The sequence below is a fragment of the Nelumbo lutea genome, chromosome 3, assembly GCF_056320005.1.
Source record: "Nelumbo lutea isolate HS-2025 chromosome 3, American lotus-T2T, whole genome shotgun sequence".
Lineage (NCBI taxonomy): Eukaryota > Viridiplantae > Streptophyta > Magnoliopsida > Proteales > Nelumbonaceae > Nelumbo > Nelumbo lutea.
The window spans coordinates 29860167-29880611 of NC_142686.1; the positions used below are offsets into that span (position 1 = coordinate 29860167).

Below are 20445 nucleotides of genomic sequence, written 5' to 3' on the forward strand. Positions count from 1 at the left end.
CTATTACACTCTTAGAGATAAAAAGAGAGAGAAAGAATATCACTCTTACCAGCAAGTAACTTTAGACACAAAAACTTTTATTCCATTAATTCAACATTGACTCTATTTACAAACTGAATATGAATCAGATCTCCATTTACATAGTCGGACACTCCAATTTAGACTAAAAAATCGACTAGATAGAACTCCTAAATGCTTTAATTCTAAGGTATACACATAGATAACAACTCGAATGAAGACTTAGATTCACATAATAACTCTAATAACACAACTGATCCAACTGCCAAACAAACCAAAAATAGTTCCTAAATTGACTTACAGAAATAGAGTGACCAAAATCTCTTCATAGACTGATACCTTATCACTAAAATGGTTATAACTTGCTCGAAACACATTGAATTTACAACATCTTGTGTCATTGGATAGATAATAACCTATGTAATAATACCAAAACCATGCAAAGAAAAAGAAAGTTTGCATCTGAAAATGGGTTAAATGAAAAATGACAAGATTGTATCTTCAAGTTTTCAAAATTTTAAAACCTCTTTAATATGACTCTTTAAACTACTATGACCCTTTAAGACAAGTAACCATGTTCTTAAGACACCAAACAACTATGAAATAACTTTAAAATAAACAAAAATACTAAGTTTTGAATTACCAAACATTCATTAATGAATTAAGGGAAAATTGCTCTCTCCATGGATCCTTTCCCTGTTTCTCCATCTGCATCAGATGGACTGCACATAGTCACAACTTCTAGAATTGTTTGCACAAAGTGGCTGTCCTCATGCTAGCCAGCACAAGTTTTACCATTGCACCAAGCAATGACCCCCACCATGGTTTTTTTTTCTCGATGGGCTACACAATGGGGGGTAGCCCATCCCCCAACCCAGGTGCAGGCGGGATTCGATCCCCAAGTCTCCGCTACGACCAGCAGGAGACCTTAATGGAAAATATAACTTTTGCTACCAAATGGGCCCACTTAGGATCTAACAAAACAATCCAAAAGTCTTAGACATCCCCATGCAAGTAATTCCTGCTATCACAAAGAAGTACCATGAAAATTAAGTAATCATGGTTCTGCAACTACAACACAATGAGAGAATAGCGTTGCCCTTTCACTTCAAAAATTGAATTTCTATTAATACCAAGAACTTAAGTAGTTGAGGGTGGGCTATGGCGCAACTGTTGGTTGCTCCATTGCAACCTGGGTGACCAGGGTTCAAATCTTGGAAACAGCCTCTATGTATGTGGAGGGTAAGGCTGCATACATCTGTCCCTCCCCAGACCCCGCATTGGGGGAGCCCTGTGCACTGGACTGCCCTTTACAAAAACCTAAGTAGTTGATCTGTGTTCTAGGGTGCAAGGTATTATGTTCTCCTTATAAGAACATGTATTGGATTATTATGCAGGATGGCAATGCAACGGTTGCCCATCATATGCAAAGCATGCACATTGTTTTTGATTCATGTTTAGACTGCTAAGAAGGAAAGATTAGCACTTGGCATCTTGTACCTCCATTTTCAACACTAATGCAGACCTTGCCCCTCTTGCTCTTCAGTCTTAATACTCGTTCAGACCTTATACCTTCTCCCACATGATGGTTGATTACCCTAAGGGACTTTCATGCAAACTAAAGTTTCATGCTACCAAGGAAACTCCAATGCTTAGTTTCTGAGGTTAACTAGTAACAGAAGCTTAACAGGAAGTCTTGCTGGATAAGTTACAAGGAACTCTCACGCAAACTAAAGTTTCATGCTATCATGGACGCTCCAATGCTTAGTTTCTGAGGTTAACTAGTAACAGAAGCTTAACAGAAGTGTTTTTTTTGGTAATAAATAAAAAATAAAAATTTATTAATAGAAGGAGAAGGTACAGCTGAGGGTGATGAGTTATGTTAATCCTTCTTTCATATGATGGTTGCTTACCTTAAGGAACTCCCATGCCAACTAAAGGGAAAAGACAACTAACTGACATGGGAGATTAATTCGATTACCTTTATGCAGACCCTAATAATTTGGTTGGGTAGAGTCTATACTACATGGATAACAGCATGAATGTCAGAATCTGAAATGGGTACTATGTGTTAGGTTTAGTGATCATGAAGTATGAAGTATCCAACACGATACAGCCCTTGTACAGGTATCCAGGATTCCAGGTATCATAGATGAAAAATAGGATCCATGGCTTGGTGGGTTAACATTTTAAAGTTTTATCTACCCCTCTCAAGACTCCAGGATAGCTGGACCAACATTGGCAAATGGCCTTTTTTATTCTTAATACTATTGCTTTTGAAGGGCTACACAACAGGGGGTAGCTCATCCCCCAACCCATAACCCCCCCCCCAACTCAGGTGCAGATGGGATACGACCCCAAGTCTCTGCTATGACCAGCTGGAGACCTTACCAACCCACTGGTTGGCACCTTGCATACTATTTCTTATTTTTATAAATTATGAAATATTTGTTGGTAAAGAAAACGAACAAAATAATTTTAAATCATATTAAACTTTAAGTAATACAAATTCACAGCACATGCCCAAGTTTTAGCTTGAGAGTTTGAGGTTTTTTAGTCACGCCTTACAAATTTGACAAAGGAAAGAGTCCCCTCTAATGCTTATCATTATCCCTCCTAGATTTAATGCTGCATGGGCACAAACTGGAATCAGAACCAATGAGCATCCAGGAGTCTGAATGAGCAAGTTGAGAAACCAAGCTTTGCATATTTCCTGCTTTTATTAATAAATCCTTTTTTACTGATAAAAAACAATTTACTATAAAGAAAGTCCACATTGTGTCACAGTGTCACCTAACATAATCTAGATAGCTGCCTATAAGCCTAACTGCCTAAGTAAATTTAAAAGTTTATATTTGATGTTTAGGAGACTAGAACCATCTACAGCATCAGTGAAAAGAAATGATCTGTTAGTTGAAGGGTCAAAAAGAGATGAGGGCAGGCCAAAAAAGGATATGGGTTGTATCAGTGACAAACGATTTGACGGGTTCATAATTGAACAATGGGTGTGGTACTGAACAGCATTGAATGGTGGAACATGATTTAGTACTGAGAAATGATTTGTTGCTTAGGAACAGTCTATAGGAAAAAGATGGCATTCATGATGAATTCTGTCATAGGCAAGAGGTTAAAAGAAAATATTACGAGAAGTGTCTCTCAGGAATTTAATACACATCCTATAGGGACATTGTAGAGATAGTTAGTAGTGTGTGTGGCTCCAACCCCACACTGTTGAAGAGATAGTTTTAGTAGTGTGTGTGGCTCCAACCCCACACTGTTGAAGAGATAGTTAGTGGTGTGTTTTTAGGATCTGAAAACAAAGAAGGTGATTGGGATTGACCATGAGATGAATGGAGTTTACCTGCTTGAACATCCATAGGGGAAGCAGAGTGAAGTGGGAAAATTGTTTGTCTCTCAGTCTTGGAGTAAGATTATGCTTTGGCATAACCAATTAGGTCATTTGTCTTTGGGTCCTTAAAGAGTCTTTTTCCAAATTTATTTGAGTCAGTCAAAATGTGAAAGTTGTGAACTTGCAAAACACAGTAGATCATCTTATCCTCCGAGTAAAAAAAAAAAAACAACCTTCCTTTTGAAATTGTGCATACCGATGTTTGGGGGCCATATCATACTCCCACTATGGGGGGGGGGGGGGGGGGAGTATAGATATTTCTTGTTATTTGTTGATGATTATACCCGCTTCTCATGGGTTTACCTTGTGCACTTTCGAAATGAGGTCCCTTCTCTGACCCAAGCTTTCCATCAGATGGTTCTAACTCAGTTTGAAATCAAGATCAAAATTCTTAGATCCGATAATGCCAAGGAATATTTTGCAAAACCCTTGGCATCCTATCTCCTTGATCATGGGGTCATTCATCGAAGCACCTGTCCTTGTACATCTCAGCAAAATGGGGTTGCTGAGAGAAAGAATAGACATATCTTAGAGGTAGCCAGAAGCATCATGCTCAACTCTAATGTTCCCATACTTTTCTGGAGGGATGCAATCCGTACAGCCGTTTACCTTATTAACAGGGTTCCTTCACGGGTTCTAAACATGCAAACACCATTCAGCTTTTTGTATCTAGATAAGGACATGTTCACTATTCCCCTCAAAACTTTTGGGTGTACTTGTTTTGTTCAAATCCTTGGACCTCATCGCTCCAAGTTTGACCCCAAAGCTACTAAGTGTATTTTCCTTGGATATGAACAAAATCGAAAAGGATATTGTTGTTATGAGCCTGTTTCAGGGAAATGTTTTGTGTCCATGGATGTCACCTTTTTTGATGATATGCCCTACTATTGTAGGGCTTCTCCTCAGGGGGAGAATGGTGAGGAAGGGATTTTAGTTTTAGCCCCAGTTTCAGCCCTAAAAGGGCCTTTACCTGTCCCAGTTACTAAGGGGAGTGTCGTGAAGAGGGTTGTCAAAAGTCCAGAGAGTTGAGGGTATATCACAGAAAGTGGTGGAGGCAAGTTGATTCCCGTCCTCAACAACAATCCGGGTCAATCCCAACATCTTCTACGGCCCCAGATCCAGACACTACCACTGCTCATACTGTTGAGCCCACTATTACTGATGCTCAGCCTCCACCGTCAGATGACCTTGATCTTCCAATTGCAATTCGTAAAGGGAAGTGTCGTTGCACCTCATCCACTACCCATTGTATCTCCAAGTTCCTTTCCTATGATGTCTCTCAAAATCTTATAGATCTTACATGGCATCTATTACTACTATTCCTATACCTAGAAAAGTGCAAGAAGCTCTTTTAATACCTGAGTGGCAATGAAAGTGTTTGCTGAAATAGGGTTGTCGAATGAGAGAAGAAGAGAAAGAAGAAGAAGAAGAAGATATGAGATGGGCGGCAGAATAGTCCTCAGTCAGCCCTAATCTATTATATATAAGAACATTACATAATGTTACATAAATAAACAAGAATGCCCCTGATTAGTGATGGGACACCTAGTCAAAATAAACACTAAATAAGATTAGGCCCAATAACTAATGACTTAAGACCCAACAAAGATAAACATACAAATTAAGACAGCCGAACCAACACTCCCCCTCAAGCTAAGCATGGATGCCAATCATGTTTAGCTTGCCAAGTAAGTCCACGAATTTCACTGTAGCTAGCCCTTTAGTCAGAACATCTGCAATCTGTATCTCGGAGGGAGTATAAGGAATGCAGAGTTCTCCTGAGACAATTCTTTCTCTAACAAAGTGACGGTCTATCTCAATATGTTTCGTTCTATCATGTTGCACTGGGTTATTTGCAATGTTGATGGCAGCCTTGTTGTCACAGTACAATCTGAGAGGACACTCAATCTTTATTCCAAGTTCACCAAGCAGGATCTTAAGCCATAAAAGTTCAGCAACACCATGAGCCATAGCTCAGTATTCGGCCTCTGCACTAGATCTAGCAACCACATTCTGTTTTTTACTCCTCCATGTAACTAAATTTCCTCCAACAAAGGTGCAGTACCTAGAAGTAGACTTCCTGTCCCCAACAGAGCCAGCCCAATCTGCATCAGTATATCCTTCAACTTCAATTTTACTGTTTTTCCTGAACATAATCCCTTTTCCCGGGCAAGACTTCAAATATCTGAGGATCCTTTCCACAGCTTTCATGTGAGGGATTTTAGGAGTGTGCATGAACTGGCTGACAACATGTACAGCATAAGCAATGCCAGGGCGAGTGAGGGACAGGTAAATCAACTTCCCCACCAGCTTTTGGTATCTTTCCTTATCAAGGTAGTCCTCTCCTACTGACTCCTGTAGACCATGATTCTGTTCTATTGGAGTATCTGCTGGCCTACACCCCATCATGCCTGTCTCTTGAAGAAGATCAAAAATGTATTTCTGCTGACATATATAGATGCCCTCTTTGGACCTTGCAACTTCAATCACAAGAAAGTATCTCAATTGGCCCAGGTCTTTGATCTCAATTTCAGCAACCAAAACCTCCTTTAGTCTTTTAATCTCTTCCTGATCATCCCCTGTAATTACCATATCATCCACATAGACAATAAGTGCGTAAGTTTGCCATTTCTCTTCCTTATGAATAGGGTATGATCTGCCCCATTTTGAGTGTAACCCCCTTTCTTCATGACCCCACATAGCTTCTCAAACCAAGCTCGAGGGGACTGCTTAAGGCCGTATAGGGCTTTTCTCAGTCTACATACCTTCTTGCCAAAACCATAACCTGGTGGAGGATCCATGAATACCTCTTCATGCAGGTCGCCATTCAAGAAAGCATTCTTCACGTCCAACTGATGTAGCTCCCATGAGAAATTTGCAGCTAATGATAATAGAACTCGGATTGTGTTGAGTTTTGCCACCGGAGCAAAGGTTTCTTTGTAGTCAATCCCTTTTTTTGAGTAAACCCTTTTGCTACCAGTCTAGCCTTGTACCTCTCAATGGACCCGTCCTCCCTATGCTTCACAGTGAACACCCACTTGCATCCAACAGTGCCTTTCCCTTCTAGTAGATCCACTAATTCCCAAGTCCTTGCTTTCATTAAGGCCTTCATTTCTTCGTCCATAGCCTCTTTCCATTTTGGGTCAGATACTGCCTCAGAATATCTAGTAGGAACATGCACAGAAGAGAGAGCAGACACAAAGGAACAATAACGAGGAGAAAAATGTGAGTAAGACACAAAATCAGCAATGGGGTGTCTGATAGTACAAGAACGAGTAGACTTACGAAGGGCAATAGGAAGATCCAAGTCAAAGGAACTGATAGGATTACCTTGAGTTTCTGAGACAGGTTGATCCGAGTCCAATTGGTTGCTATCATGAGTTAGAGGACCCTTCTTCCTTCTGTTGTAGGTGATTTTGATATCTCTTTGCAGCCTGCTGGAGTCTTCAGTAATATTTGCAACATCACTAGTAGTAGCTGGTACAATGGGAGTCTCACTAGATTCACCCGGGATACCACAACTAGGTGGATCAGGAGGAAAAGATGGAAGGCCCGAGGTAGAGAGAGGTACAAAGAATGGGGGAACAGAAGAATCCTCTTCCATCCCACGACTCCCCCTAAAGAGGATTCTGGGAAGAATGAAAATAGGATTGAGACTCAAAGAATACCACATCCTTTGTGACATATTTTTTCTTGGTGACTGGATCATAACACTTGTATCCCTTCTGAGTAGGGGAGTACCCCAAAAAGATTCCCTTTGTAGCCCTAGGATCCAATTTGGTCTTCTTCGGATCCTTGACATGTATAAAGCATACACAACCAAAGACTCTTGGTGGAAGAGAAAAGTCAGGAAGATGAGGGCAAAGAACAGAGAAAGGAGTTTTCATCCCCAATACCTTGGATGGCATTCGATTTATCAGATATGATGCAGTAAGGATTGCTTGAGACCAATAGTTTTTTGGAACTTTGTGCTGAAATAGTAAGGCTCGAGCGGTCTCCAATAGGTGCCTATTCTTGCGCTCAGCAACCCCATTCTGTTGGGGGGTACTAGCACAAGATGACCGATGAATCATTCCAGCATCCTCCATAAACAGATTCAAAGACCTTTCAAAGTATTCTGCAACATTATCTGACCTGAATTGTTTGACCTTCGTACCAAATTGTGTTTCAATTATTTTGCAAAATGTCATGGTTATCCGTGGCATTTCTTCTCGTGCTTTTAATAAGTAGATCCATGTGCATCGAGAATAGTGATCAATAAAACTGATAAAGTATCGAAAGCCATCAACAGAAATAATGGGAGAGGGGCCCCAAACATTAGAGTGGACTAAGTCAAAAGAAGCTCGAATTTCATTACTCGAAGTTGAATAAACAGTTCTACATGCTTTGATAGTTGACAGACTTCACAAACTAACTCTTGACTTGAAACACCTTTGAATAATTTTGGAAACAACACTTCCAATGATGAAAAAGGTAAATGACCTAGCCTAGCATGCCACAGATGTAACCTAGCTATTGACTCCACATTGGACTGACTACAAGTAGCAGATGTTTGCAAGGCCGAACTAGTGTCTGCATCAAGGTAGTAGAGACCTCCACACTCATGACCGCTCCCAATCGTTCTCTTCGTCAATCTGTCCTAAAAGACACAATGAGTAGGAAAAAAGGTTATGCTACAATTCAAATTTTTGGTAAGCTTTGAAACAGATAAGAGATTTGAAGAATGATTGGGAACATGCAAGACAGATTTGAGTGAGAGGTCCTTGCTTAGGTCAACCACTCCTTTCCCAGAGATGGTAGAGAGAGAACCATCAGCAGCCATCATTTTATCTTGGCCAGACATTAAATGATAGGAAGAAAATAGAGAAGACATGTGTGTCATGTGGTCAGTTGCACCAAAATCAATAATCCACGAGTGCACTAAAGGCAAAGACAATACCTGATCTGGCAAGGGAGGAGGATGGAGGAGAATTGGTCCTTAAACGGGCTAGGGCCCAGCTAAGTACCTCTACCTCATTGGCAGTAAAACCCAAGGACCCGATTCGAAGGGAACTAGTAGTCTGTCCCATGGAAGAGGAAGTAACTGTAGATGAGTGTTTTGAACCATCATTACTTTGACCCGTAGCCAGATACACACTTGCAGATTGACCCTTCAAATGCTTCTTATCTTTCCTCAATGCAGCTAGCTTCAGATGCGGATGGAGAACCCAACAGGTCTCTTTCACATGCCTTTCCCCTCCACAGTGGGAGCACTTCAGATGTCTCTTGTCAGAGTGCCTATTTCCCCTTTGATTTGTAGAGATTAGGGTCGAATGTTCCACAGACTATTCAACTAGTTTTGTTTGAGTATCAACCTGCATCTCTTTTCTTCTCACCTCTTCATTCCTCACAAGGTAGTAAACATGATGTAAGTCTGGCATTTCATCCCTTCCCAGAATTTGGGACCTTATGCTCTCATATATGGGATCTAGGGCAGCCAGAAAGTTAAATGCTCTACCCTCCTCAACTTGTTTGTCATGCTTTTCCTTGTCTCCGGCACTCTCCCAATCAATAATAAGGTGGTGATCTAACTCTTCCCATAGTCCTTCTAGTGTAGCAAAATATGTTGCAATACTCATATCTCCTTGCCTCAAGGCAGCAATGTCTTGATTCAGTTTGTAAATTCTGGCATTATTCTTTTTCTGCCCATAGGTTTTAGAAACTTTTTCCCATATCTTGGCAGTCGTGGAGAAATGTTGAACAGTCCTAGCTACTCTTGGAGTCATTGAGGCAAGTAGCCAGGACATAACTGTAGCATTCTCCTTGCGCCAAGCTGCATATTCAGCACTCCCCACTTCTAGTTCCTACTTCTGCCCGTCCAAGTAACCAGTGAGTTCCTGGGATGTGATGAAAAGCATGGCTGAGACAGACCATTCTCTAAAGTTGTACTCATCCAACAACACACTTGTGATCTGTAGGCTGTGCAGATTTGGATTCTCCAGATTAGGAGACCTCCCACAAGCCCTAACATCTCTAGAAGACACTTCCCCGGATATGGAAGACATCTTCACTTACTTGTAAATGTCAAGACTGTAAACGCAATATATAGTGAACTGTTTCACACTTACAGAACTTACTGCACTGTAAACTCAGTCCTGAGAACCCGACACAGAGCTGAAACACCGAGTACTACACTGCACACTGTGCCCTAATTACTACTGTCACAGATTATACTCTGTTGTGCTACCTTCTGCTGTGTTCTAATCACTGCTGCCGCAGCCTGCAACTTGCTGTGTTGGCTTCTACTGTGTGCTAAGCACTGCTATCGCAGGTTATAACCTCACCCACGAACTAGTCCTTCCGCCTAGATCTGTTCTACACAGATCTATCTTAGCCAAATGGCTACAGTCTGTTGTACTGCGTCTATTAGGGCATCAGCCTCTAGGTCTAACTCCCCTTGGGCCCTACAAGCAAGGAAAACCCTAGATGTAGGTCTAGCTGTGTTCTACGACCAACCCTAGGGTTTCTTTGCAGCAACCAAAAAAAAAGATGAGAGAGTTAACTGCGAGTAGAAGAAGAGGTGGCTGTTGTAACCAGTCAAAAGATTAGTGTTTTGATACCATGTTTGCTGAAATAGGACTGTCGAATGAGAGAAGAAGAGAAAGAAGAAGAAGAAGATATGAGATGGGCGGCAGAATAGTCCTCAGCCAGCCCTAATCTATTATATATAAGAACATTACATAATGTTACATAAATAGACAATAATGCCCTTGATTAGTGATGGGACACCTATTCAAAATAAACACTAAATAAGATTAGGCCCAGTAACTAAGGCCCAATAACTAATGACTTAAGACCCAACAAAGATAAACATACAAATTAAGACAGCCGAACCAACAGAAAGCAGAGATGGATGCTCTTGTTAAGAACAACACATGGGAACTAGTTAACTAGCCTGAAGGGAAAAAACCTGTTGGATGCAGATGAGTGTTTACTGTAAAATATAATGGTGATAGCACTGTAGAGAGGTATAAGGCCAAATTGGTTGCAAAAGGATTCACACAAACTTATGGCATAGACTATGTAGAAACTTTTGCACCTATTGCAAATATGACACTATCAGAGTCCTACTGTCCATTTCTGCAAACTTTTCATGGCCACTATTTCAGCTAGATGTTAAGAATACTTTCCTCAACGGAGACTTGCAAGAAGAGGTATACATGGAGTTACCCCCTGGCTTTTATAGTATAGAAGCAAGAAAAAAAGTTTGCTTACTAAAGAAGGCTTTCTATGGGTTGAAACAATCGCAGAGAGCTTGGTTTGATAGGTTTAGATTGGCTTTGGACAAATCCGGCTATATACAGGCTCAGTCAGATCACACTCTCTTCTTTAAGAAGACAGGTCTTTCCTTGACCCTACTTGCAGTCTATGTAGATGACATTGTGATAACAGGAAGTGATATTAGTGAGATTGAATCTCTTAAACAACACCTTCACAAGGAATTTGAAGTGAAGAACTTAGGGGATTTGCACTATTATCTGGGAATTGAGGTAGCTCGACCTAAGCATGGCATTTTTATCTCTCAGAGGAAGTATGTTCCTAACTTATTGGAGCAAACTGGAAAGTTAGGAGTGAAACTAGCTAACACACCTATTGAGCTTAACCATAAAATAAGTGTAGAACGTGGAGAACCTCTTGAGGACAAGGCTATGTACCAAAGGCTGGTTGAGAAACTTCTTTATCTCTGCCTAACTTGGCCAGATATTTCATATGCTGTTAGTGTTGTTAGCCAATACATGCATTCTCCTAGAACCATTCACCTCCTTGTAGTGGAAAGGATTCTTGCCTACTTGAAGAGATGCCCTGGGAGAGGCATACTCTTCAAGAATAAGGGTCACATGAAGATAGAAGTGTATACAGATGCGGATTGGGCATGATGTGTTGATGACAGGAGGTCTACCTCTGGATATTGTGCATCTGTGGGGGGAAATCTTGTTTCCTAGAGAAGCAAGAAACAGAATGTTGTTGCTCGCTCTAGTGCAGAAGCTGAATACAGATCCATGGCCAATGGTGTTGCAGAAGTATTGTGGCTGAGATCCTTGCTTAATGAGCTGGAAATTGATTATGAGAAGCCTCTAATGTTGTATTGCAATAATCAAGCTACAATTAAGATTGCCCACAACCCAATACAGCATGACAAGACAAAGCATATCGAGGTGGACAAACATTTTATCTGAGAGCGAGTTGCATCTCAAGAAGTATGTCTTCCTTACATTGCCTCAGACATGCAATTAGCCGATCTCCTTACTAAAGCAGTCACAAAGAGCTAGCTGGAGACAGATTCACGCAAGTTGGGAATGACAAACATCTACTCCCAACTTGAGGGGGAGTGTAGAGATAGTTAGTAGTGTGTGTGGTTCCAACCCCACACTACTGAAGAGATAGTTTTAGTCGGGTCGGCTGGGCCTTGTTTATGTTTATCTTTTTTATTTTGTATTGGAAACTTGGAGTTTAAGTAGGGGTATTAGAGTAACTCCTACTATTGTAAGGAGATTAATGCTTATAAATAACAATTAAATGGGGTGATAGATATACACAACCGAACCCCTTCTTTCTTTCTCTCTTTTATTTTCTCTCTCTCTTCTTCTCTTCGAACTTGTGTTTCTTTTCTTAAATTACATCAGTCCACAGCAGTATCCTATTTGTTTTATTCAAATGACATCATTCACTTAGGACAGTCCTCCCACCATTCTTGATGGTCAGAAATTCCTGGGCCCAATTACAACGTTTTCCCCCAAAGCAATATTTATGTTCCTGACTAGTGAGGAGCACCAAGGTAGGCTAACATTATAAAGCATGCCAAATGAACTGTGGTTTGAATATTATTAAATTGCATCCCTAGAACACTAGTACTGCAAAGATTTCTTTGGTCAGGCAACTAATTAATCACCCTTTCATGAATGGATTCCATTCATTCATTCTTCAATTTTTTCTTGCTTAGATTAAGAACGTTTTTTTAACTGTCAATAAGAAACTTAACGATGGCATTCATCCAAAGAGTTACAAAAGAAACTAATCCAGAGAATACATGTTTCCAAGCTAAAATTTTCAACAGGTTGAAATCATAAAAAAAATGTAGATGGTATAATTAGTCAGGTTATCATGGATTTGTACTACACTTTCCCGCCATACAAATTCTGCAAAAGTGAAACACGCCAAGCTGCTCTGATCCACAAAATCAAACAATTTAAATTGAAAGGGTAATGAAAAACCATTCCCCACTACAAAATTCCAACCTAAATATCTTAAACAAGAAAAAAAAAAAAAAAGATCCAATCCAGACAACAAATAAGAGATAGACGACTAGAACCAGACTAAATTTGCAATTTTGAAATCCAATGCACTTCAACTGACCTTGATCGACTCCCACCAACTCCATCTTCATCGTCACTGTCATTCACATCTGAATCAGAATCCCTCATTCCATCCTCAGGATTCCGATTCCTCTGTATATTCCTCCTCCTATATTCCATCCACACTAACACCACATGAACCAAACACTGTAGCACATATCCACACACCCAAATCCTAATCGGCGTATTCGGTCGCTCTCTTGCGGTGCAAATAAGCATCACAATTGCCACAATAGTGAACGCCAGATTCCAAGCAATATCAAGAGCCACCACAGGCTTCGAATACCCCCAATCCGCCCGTCGCTCCTCGAGCTGAAGCGCCGCTGTCTCCCGTACCAGCATCGACGGCCCCCGCCGGCCAGCCGCTCGCCCCAGCAGCAAAGCAAGCGTGGCGGGCCGAGCGGCGTTCGACTCCGGTGTCCCCTGCCTCGGCCGTAGCAAAGGCGCAGAGGAGTCGGCGGTGGTGGTTGTGGTGGTCGATGCCTCCGCCATTACTAGTACGGACAGTTGCAGAGAAGAAATTGAATAGAATCCGAAGACGAAGATGAAACCAATATCATTATTAGGGTTCAGGAACTGTTTGGGCTTATATTTCTCTCTCCCTCTCTATATAATCCTCTCTGTGTCTCTCACTCTCTCTCCTCATCTCTCTCCAAGACTCCAACTCTCTCTCTCTCTGTTTTGCTGCGTTGAAGGGTAGATGAGATGGAGGAGAATTAGTTTTGTATGTGTCGACGTGCTTCGATTTTCCATTTTTTTAACGCTTTCTCGAAAATCTTTTACCTGAATTTGTTTTCGAGCTTTGCTTTTTGCCTTCAGTTTGTTTGACTCGTCGGTTGTGCTTTGCCTACTTCAGCGGGGAAGATTAAGCTGTTTCAAGAATTGATAGATATGACCGGTATTAACTGTTGGATGCGAATATAGACTATGACGTGATTTGATGAACATCGTGTATTTGAACGGTGATGATTTTGTAGGACCCAGTAAATCCAGAGTAGAGCGGTAGGCTTTAGTCTCTATCCTCTTCTTCTGCTTTATATGACGTTTGTGGAAGTGTGGGTTGTGTCTGAAACGGTAGCACACGTGTAATGTGACAAGGCAGAAACGATACAATCATAGACCGACATAGCCCAACACAGAAGCCCAGGTCCGGTATCAATTTTTCGGGCTTGGGCCTAGGTTCTGCGCTCAGGCTTAACGGGCGCACTGGGTCTGGATCGAAGATTTTACATGGGCTGCAAAAGGGTAGGATAGAATTTGGTAGGATGTATCCAAAACCTTGGATTGGGTTACTGAGTCCATATGAGAGATTAAACTCAATTTTTTGTTTTTCTTTACATATTTATATACTCGTGTTTGTCGAGTAAATTTAAGGTAGGAATTTTATGTAGTGTTTTCAACTGATTCAGCTGATTGACTGCTCAAATCGTAATTCGGTCAAAATTTTGGATACAGTTTGAGTAAAACCTGGAGGGAGGTAAAAAATTGTTGAATTCGTTAACAATCATTCGATTCGGATGATTGGACTGTTGATTTGTTTGACTTAGTGATTGGATCGTGTGTTGTACATTAAATGTGTATATAAAATTCGGAAGGTCATAACTTTGTACTCCAATATTTGATTGAAGTAATATTCTTTTTTTTTTTTGATAACTTTTTGAGATGTATGTGTCCCAAGTAAGGATGTCAGTGAGTCGGGTTAAATGGTAAATCTGGTTTGACCTGACCTTATAGGGTAGAGTTCGGGTCAATATATTTGGTTTTAGGATTTTGATTATTCAATCCGAATTGGGTTAGGGTTTTGACTGACCTGCACACTGGGTCATGATACCCTACATATATACAATGTATTCTTATAACTTTTTGACTTTTAATTCTATAGCTTTAAAGTTTAAGATTTATTTACTTATTGGTTTTGATTTTTTTTTTCTTTTTTTTAATGGGAAAAGTGACATCAACACACAAATTTAATGAACGCATAATTAATGAGAAGTGGGATTATTGATAATCAAAGACAATAGCTCTCTAGTCATAAGTTGAACCAGAATCAGCCTAATGCAAATATGGGGAGCCAAAAATGACTATATTCGATTGGATTTTTATGGTGATTGGGTCATTGGGTTGAATGATTCATTTGTTCTGTTCAACTACTACATGAATGTAAGGAAAATATGCTTAAAACAACAAATATTATAGGGTATAATACATATTAACACATTTTATTAATTTGACCAAATGAACATTTTTTTTAGAATCGAGCAGCCAATAAATCATTTTGGCTGCCAATTTCTAGTTCTAATGGTCCAACTATCTAGTCCTATCCAAGGTTGACAAATTTGCCTAAGGCTGTCTTTGGTTTGATATAAAATAAGAGAGGAAGAAAGAGTTGAGGTATTTTATTAGTTTTGTTAAGAGCATTTCCTCAACTCTCTATTTGATACAAGTATAAAAATATTAATTATATTATCGAGTTGACGCAGAATATCATGTTAATAAACCTAATCATCTCTTATTCTCAAAGTTGGTCCTCCCAACTGGTGTAAATTAAATTTCCAATTATCCAAATTTTTTAAATCCTTTGGAAGAGCCTATTTTGTATCTTATCTTCCTTTTTTTACAAGGAATTTGATAATGATAAAAAACATGATCCATATAGTTTTGGATTGAATAATACAGATCGGTGAGAGACATGTGTTGCCACATCACATACTGACAAGGCAAATATCTCAGTTGTCATTCATGGGAGAGATGTTCCCAATGCATGGCTGTAGTGTCTTGTGGTTGTGGATACATGTGGATAGACTTACCCCTTGGAGCAAGAAATGCCAAATTTACATTTCTACAAACACAATTCAGATATCCTATTCACACCTACCCACATGATACTACAGTTGTACAGGGAACATCTCTCCATAAATGGTAACATGCAAATACAGGAGATCCAAATTGCTACAAACAACTTTTCACACATGCATCTTTAAGATGTCTATTACAAGTTTCAACTATCAATAGCCTCATATAACAGATGTATGGCAATTTGTATTGATAAACCCCAAGGCTCAGTTAGAAGGAGTACAAATACAAATATCTAAAGTGCAAAATCTTGTATTTTGTATTATTTTGTATGTATTTGTACTCTACATATTTGTATTTGTACTCCTTTCAAACTGAGCTCAAATATTTCTAAGTGGAAACGAAAATAGTACCAAATACAACCATGGTCTTACTTCTATCAAGTAGATAGGTGCTCTATAATATATATGATTTTATTTTTCATAATTACAAAAACCAACTCCACATCAACAAAAACAATATAGGATTTTGCTAATGTGTTAGTTTTTTTTTTTATTTCAAAAAATATATAATCACATGAGAAAAACTTTGACTGTCCATGCTATACAGCTTGGGCTGTCAACAGGGCTCTCCCTATGTGACACATTAATTCACCTACTAATGCATCCAGCACCAAAACTGTTTATAATTAGCAACTAAGGAGTCTGTCTGAAAAATGAACTAACGTGTCATATAAGAAGAGCCCTGCTGACTGTTAGAATTTAGACAGCCTTTTTTTTTCAAATCAAACATGCTGGCAGATGCCATCAGATTAGGCCCTGTTTGGTTCGTGGGAATAGGGGTCTGGAATCAGAATTGGAATAGGCTATTCTGATTCTAATTGTTTGGTTGGATGGAATCAGAATCCGGTTCCCTCCTGTTGGAATGACATTCTCCCATTTGAGGAAATGGTCATTCTCTGTCGTTCCCTTGGGAATGAAATCCTATTCTCATTCCTGTCTGAACCAAATGGGCTATCGGAATGGATCATTCCAATTCTGATTCCGGAGGATTTCGACTTTGATTCCAACTGCAAACCAAATGGACCCTTAGTTTTACGGGCTGTGAGACCAATCATTTTGCTCCACAACAGCTATAGATGCAAGTGAGGGGTTGACTGTTTGTGGGCTATATGCATTTTATATATAGGTGGCATAAAACAGCTAACAAATTTGGCTAATCTGTTTTCACTAACAAACACCCCTCACTTGTGCAACTTGAATTCCTCATATGGAATGCCTCTCATGGATGAAGTTTTTCCCTCTTTTAACTTCCTCCGTTGGCTTTCTATTTCTCACTCCTTCCATTTTCTTTCCCATACCATACATGTGCAACTTGAATTCTTTATTCCATGTAAACAAACATTTCACCTTTTTTCATTGATGTAGATTTAATACTTAGCCAACTTGCCCCTTTGTGACGGTTCAACACAGGCTTAGCCTTGCCTACGCTTAGTAGGCTTACGTTAGGGACATGCCCGTCATTTTTGCCTATAAGATTTTTGGGAGAACTGATGTCATCTTCAGGCAGACCACCAAAAGCTTAACGTACTCTTTGAGGAGGGGTGGTCGACCTCCTTGGGTGCCTAACATTGGCACTCCTAGACCTTCATCCCCTTGCGGGGTGGCCTTGGTTAACGGCTAGCATGGCTACCAAGGTTCCTCATGGGCGCACACTTGCTCATGGGGACAGTGTTGGACCGGCACTACGCTATCGATACTCAAGGGAGGCTTGGCATGTGGGCCTGGCTCAAGCATGACTCTTCACCACGCCAACCCCTTGCCCAAGCTGAGTGAGCTACCCCATTGCCTTTAGTGCACGGGTGTGTTCCGGTCCAAGCGGTTGCCTATCATCATGGCACACAGGTGCCTGTCATCATCGGCATACAAGAGACCCATCACATCGGTGCCAAGTCACCTCATCGGCGCATGGTCGCCTTGCATTACGGTTGTCCCCCTTTAGCACGTAAGCGCCTCCTCCCATGGACCGGTTTGAGCCAGGAGAGTGCCCTGGCCATTGGACTTGAGGTCATGATCCAGTGCTACTGACTTTGGTGGAGCCATCCCTTCGGGCAACTCCTAGCCTCTATGCGTATAAAGGATTGTCCTGGCCTGCCTTGGCCAAGACGTCGCACGGGTTTCTTCCGCTGTAGAACTACCCCGTGACACCTTGCTGAGCTGGGTTCACAATTGTTGGGGAGTTGGGATCTTCTGCCAATAAAATACATTTTAACCCCCTACCAACAGATTTAACACCCCATATCTCACCATGAGACTGTGACCCACCATAAAAGTGGAACCTTCCATTTATAAAATGTGTGGTGTGAGATGTTGTTGGTAAGTTGTTGGAATACATTTTTTGTTGGCAGGTGATCTAGACTCCTCTTGTTCCATCATATTACTTATTAAGACAAAAACTTAACAACGGTGAGCAGAAAGCTGGGTTTGGAATTTGTTAAATTTTCTAGTCATACCAGCCATAAAATCAGATATAGGCTACTCTTTTGATGTGGGATCATCTCGTTGATTGGTTGGTATGAGAACATACTCATGCAGGCATACGCAGCAAAAACAAACCCGGCATACGCAGCAAAAGCCAATGTAGTTAAAATTCTTCAAATTGAACAATCTAATTTATAGTCCAAAAACCAAACATGACTTGATTAGGCAGCATGCATATATATATATATATACTTCAGTTCACTTAACGGTCAAATGGGTCATGGACCAGTCAGAGTAGATTCATCAGAACGGGACAATACTTGCATTTAGAGAAGAGTAATGTGCTTTGATTTATACATCTATCTGGGTGGAAGCTTCTGCTGTTGTCTCCTTCATTAAAAGCAAAGCAATAGCAATTAAAGCCAATCTGTGCAAGAAATAACGAAGGTTAGGCTTCAACATAGAGAACGAGTTTGATGATTTTGGTTAAAAACACCTGTTTTATTAATATATAAACATATTACTGTTTGCTATCATGTAATATAAGTTTATATTGTCAAAAATGAAGTTGTTAGTTGTTATTATCATAATTAATTTTAGATGTCAAATAATGGAAAAAAAAAAGAAGAATTATAGATTCAGATACAATTATCTTATTGATTCAATTCTGGGTCTATTTAATAATCAATTTTAGGCTGATTTACTTGTCTCAAACCAAACCCATTAACAACTCTAAGGCTGCATTTGACATTCCTTATTTTAATTTATAGTTAAAAACTTAGTATTTATAAGGACATTTTAACTGTAAAAATAAAAAAGATAAGTCCTTAAATTAGGGAATGCCAAATGCAGCCTAAGCAGCAGAATATAGGAATCAAATAGTGATGGCCTTCTCAGCTTTAGTTCGGGACTCTTCCACGTGGAAAGAACAGTGAGCTTATCAACTATGTATGACCTACTAATCTTCCCAGACCCACCTAACTTGAATTATTATATTTACTGGGCTTAGTGGGCCTGCCCAATAAATACCTTTCCGTTCAATTTCTGACAATATAACTAGGCCTCGAACTCAAGCAAAACAAAATTGGCAAATTTACCTTTGAATATGAACAGAGGTAATTGAACAACTCTTATTCATCGAGTAGTAATAAATTCAAGACTGAGCTTCGCATCTCCAAGAGTCCAAGGCTTGAATTTTGAAACTTCTAATACCTCAACCTCTGTAGAGCCATCCATGGAGAAAACAAACGGAAGCACAGGTGAATCAGCCTTAGTTAAGGCCGCAGCGTGGGCATGGTACCAGCATGGAGGCTCCGAACGGAAATCAGTGCGTGAATACGACTTCACAAGGACTCATCGGCGCCCCGCCAGACCATCTCGATACAAGCTAGAGGCGATAAGGCTGGCCGGCCGGAGAACCATGGAGGGATCGGCATTGCCTAGTCCAACTCCAAGTCCATCCCAGCTGCTAGCAGATAACTCTCTACTTGATCCATACGAAATCCAGAGAATCACCCAGCAGCTAGACCATCTCATCGAGTCTAGTAATGCTAAATTCTGTGGGGACTCTCCCGTCAAGGATCAAGATCATCACCAGAAGAAGGCAGTACTGTTGCTCGAATGTTACAGAAGTGGGAAGAAGATGAACAAGAAACTGAACGGCGGTGGCGCCCTTTGGCTAAGAGGATCAGGCGGAGAGGTGGTCGAAGCAGGAGTCTTGTGCGGGCGGCGCTTGCAGTTGCCGAAGCATGTCTCCGTCGTCGGCCTCTCTGGTTGCCGCCCAAGAGCCAACCATGCCAAGTGAAAGTGTATGCACAGAATGTAGTAAAGTGCAATAAACAAACTTTTTTGTGTACCTTTTTGTAATTTTAATCCTATTTAAGCTGTACGATTGGGGTGTATGGATCTGCACAAACAAGATGTTTACTTTCCAAATGGGCCTACCATGATGTGTTCGATCGATCGGGCGGTTGGGAGCAAGCCATCAAAATTGTTGTATTTGTATGGGAGCCAGGCAGTAGTATGTTCTTCTAGCTGGTTGGTGATCAGCGATGAAGCTTCGCATGGGGCTGTAAAACCTTGTTTGTTTGTTGGTGGAATTGACCCATCGTCCGTGGTGTATTGTACCTTAGTGTGTTGGTTTGCACCTTCGTCTTTCATTAACAGAATTTTTAATTATTGGTGTATGAAATTTAAACCTGTGGATGCATGATTCGTATAAAATGGAAATATGATCATGAAATCTGAGTAGGTACTTTGTACTAATAAAAAAATATGGTCATCATATAGTGATCAAAGTTCAGGTTAGATGTTTTAGTTTAAGAGAAAGAGAATGTGAGAGATTTTACAACAT

General features: G+C 40.4%; 1 protein-coding gene and 1 long non-coding RNA gene across 2 annotated transcripts in view; both read right to left on the reverse strand.

Moving 5' to 3' along the window:
- LOC148863952 (E3 ubiquitin protein ligase RIE1-like) overlaps nucleotides 1-13646 on the reverse strand; it is a 33075-nt gene extending 19429 nt beyond the window's left edge. The window contains exon 1 of the mRNA XM_088978688.1: nucleotides 12821-13646. Within this exon, the coding sequence (XP_088834814.1) occupies nucleotides 12821-13311 (491 nt within the window). The 5' untranslated portion in view covers nucleotides 13312-13646. The remainder of the gene's footprint in view (nucleotides 1-12820) is intronic.
- A 4588-nt stretch (nucleotides 13647-18234) lies between these two features.
- Nucleotides 18235-19946, reverse strand: LOC148863953 (uncharacterized). The gene is made up of 2 exons (XR_016109316.1): nucleotides 19190-19946; nucleotides 18235-18519 (listed from the first exon to the last, which is right to left on the reverse strand). It is a non-coding gene; the product is annotated as an uncharacterized LOC148863953 (long non-coding RNA).
- Between the last annotated feature and the right edge of the window lie 499 nt (nucleotides 19947-20445).